Source organism: Seriola lalandi, unplaced genomic scaffold (assembly GCF_002814215.2).
Source record: "Seriola lalandi dorsalis isolate HSWRI2012SDOR001 ecotype SW California unplaced genomic scaffold, Sedor1 jcf7180002054720, whole genome shotgun sequence".
Classification (NCBI taxonomy): domain Eukaryota; kingdom Metazoa; phylum Chordata; class Actinopteri; order Carangiformes; family Carangidae; genus Seriola; species Seriola lalandi.
The window spans coordinates 283,271-285,780 of NW_019525273.1; the positions used below are offsets into that span (position 1 = coordinate 283,271).

Sequence of the window (2,510 nt, forward strand, 5' to 3'; positions counted from 1 at the left end):
CACACACACACACACACACCCCACCCTCCCGTGGCACCGCCATCCATCTACCTGCGCCGGCCCCAGCCGTGGCTCACAGGTTTGATGAAGTGGGTACGGCGGGAGACGGAGCGAGCCTCACCGCTGCGGAGGGATTTATATAAATATGTGTGTGTGTTTTGTGTGTGTGTGTGTGTGTGTGTGTGAGTGAGTGAGAGTGTATAGGAGGGAAGGAGCATTTGTATGTAAGACAGCAAGGGTACACGAGTTCAAGAGAGTGTGTGTGTGTCAGTCGTAGGAGGACAGCGAGCACACCGAGTGGCGCAGACCCAGATCACCTGGAGGAGTGCTATCTTAAACCCCCCTCTCAGTCTGCCAGTAATTGAGGGAATATTAGAGATACAGTGCTGCAGATGGCTCATGATATGACATATTAGAACACACCCGGGGGGCGAAACGCAGTAATTGGGGGCTTCAAATACAGATCGACCGTGTCAAGCTGAGAGAGGGAGAGGGAGAGAGAGAATGAAGCACAACGCAGCGAGCCACAGTGCAGCGTCAACAGCCGGCGTCTGGCTCGGTGACAGGTTCGACTCAGCCTCCAGCCAACGGAGGAGGAGGAGGCGGAGGAGGAGGAGGCTGAGAGTGAGGGTGGGTGGGTGGAGGGGGGGGGGGGTTGATCAAAGACGCGTGGCAGGTAGAGGAGCAGATACTGACACAGATGTAAAAGCTTTTTGGCTCATGATTTTTGTCCCGAGCGTCTCAGGGCGAGCGCAGGATGATGGAGTTATTTAGCTGTGAAAAACTTCACGACGATAAACCTCAGTTTCTTTTTTTTTACCATCCGTTAATCCTTAAAACTCCCGGATGTGTTAGTCACACTGTACATTCTGTACATATGTATGTACGATATTTCAGTCTCACCGATCGGCACACGGAGTCGCAGCCTAATGAACGAGACTCTTTTCTATTATCACAAATCCGCGCCGACCCTGAATGGGCCGCTCTTGTTTGAGAGGAAAGCAGAGGAGTCTCTAACTCTCAAGTGTTAAATCTTTATAATGAGGTTAGCGAGCTGAACACTGAATTAGACAGCTGCAAGTTTTTTTGTCAGTGACATCTTCTCATGCATTCTCTGACTTCTTCTTCAGACCTGGGGGGGGGGGGGGGGGTCTGGGTTTAAGCATCAGGAAAAAGGTGTTGTGTGTGATCACAGCCTCAGGTGCTTTATTTTGGGGTTTGTGATGATAATAGCATTAAAACTCAAGTGGAACCAAATATTTCCACAGTCACGTAAAAAAAAAAAATGTGGAAGTGATGCAGCTATTAGTAAAGTTAGAAGGAGCAGACAGATGTTGAAATCTGTTCGCCAGCAGCTTGTTGTGCCGGGGAAAACCTGAACACAACAGACGTGTTCTGTGGGCTGACGCTCACATTCGTCTGTTTCTGCATCTGGTGTAGAGTGAGTGTGTGTTCGCACAAGGAATGCGAGAAAGACGTCTCATCTGGCGGGTCGAATGTATTTTACAAGCTCTTTGAATCGCTTTTTTTTAAGTTGTGCAGATGTGAATGAGCCGAATATAGAAAGTGCGACAGTGTTTTGGCTGCATGGCTTATGGCCTGTGCTTTGGTGTGACCTGAGATGTGTAGTCCCTGTTTGTTCTGTGTGTCCGTGTTCTCCTTGTGCTCGGGTCCAGTCAAGCCCGGTTTACAGCGCTGCCTGGTGTCTTTGGTCTTTGTCTTTGAAAGTGGCTAGCTTATCAAAATAAAAGCCCCGGTCTCTGTTTATCAGCACACAGTGATGCATTCATGACCATTCTTTGAATTTTGTTGCAGTATTGGCTGAACTCTTTGTTTCATCCCTGCAAACTGACTGTTGAAGCGTTCAAGGAAAACACACACAGGTGTATCTGGAGCTGTGCACCTGATACTGTCGGTGGTCTAACTCTTTGTTTCCATCTCTCTCTCTCTCTCTCTCATTCTCTCTCTCTCTCCAGGCCGGTGGGCCACATACCTCAGGGCGCCGCACTGACAGTCAACACGAACCCCAACGTCAACATCAAGTCCGAACCCGTCTCGCCAAACCGCGACCGCAGCACCCCCAGCTCCACCAGCGGCGGGGGAGGCGGAGGGGGGGGCCAGGGTCAAGTCCAGGGACAAGGTCTGGTGTCGGTCGCCTACCCTGGCACCCTGCGCCTGGAGGCGGGAGGTCAGGGCCGCTCGCCCGTCGACAGCCTCAGTAGCAACGGCAGCTCGTACGAGGGCAGCGACCGGGACGACGGCACCCAGGGTCGAGCCGGGGGTCCGGACTTCCACCACCAGGCCGGCGCCGGGGCCCAGCAGCCCACCATGGTCCTCATGCGGCCCCCGTCGGCCGAGCCCCAGGAGCAGGACGGGACCAACGTCAAGAGAATGAGACTGGACGCCTGGGTCACATAAAGAGATGACGAGAGAGGGATGGACGGACAGATGGAGGATGGAGATGTGTACTTGTGGCTTGTGTACATGCCCCCACCAGCCCCGACGCCCCC

General features: G+C 53.0%; 1 protein-coding gene across 7 annotated transcripts in view; it reads left to right on the forward strand.

Annotated features, from left to right (window-relative positions):
• Positions 1-2,510, forward strand: part of mef2d (myocyte enhancer factor 2d) — a 98,242-nt gene extending 95,732 nt beyond the window's left edge. For all 7 annotated transcript variants that reach the window (XM_087178728.1, XM_087178723.1, XM_087178727.1 and 4 more), the window contains one exon: positions 1,977-2,510. In XM_087178728.1, the coding sequence (XP_087034854.1) occupies positions 1,977-2,418 (442 nt within the window). In that variant the 3' untranslated portion in view covers positions 2,419-2,510. The remainder of the gene's footprint in view (positions 1-1,976) is intronic.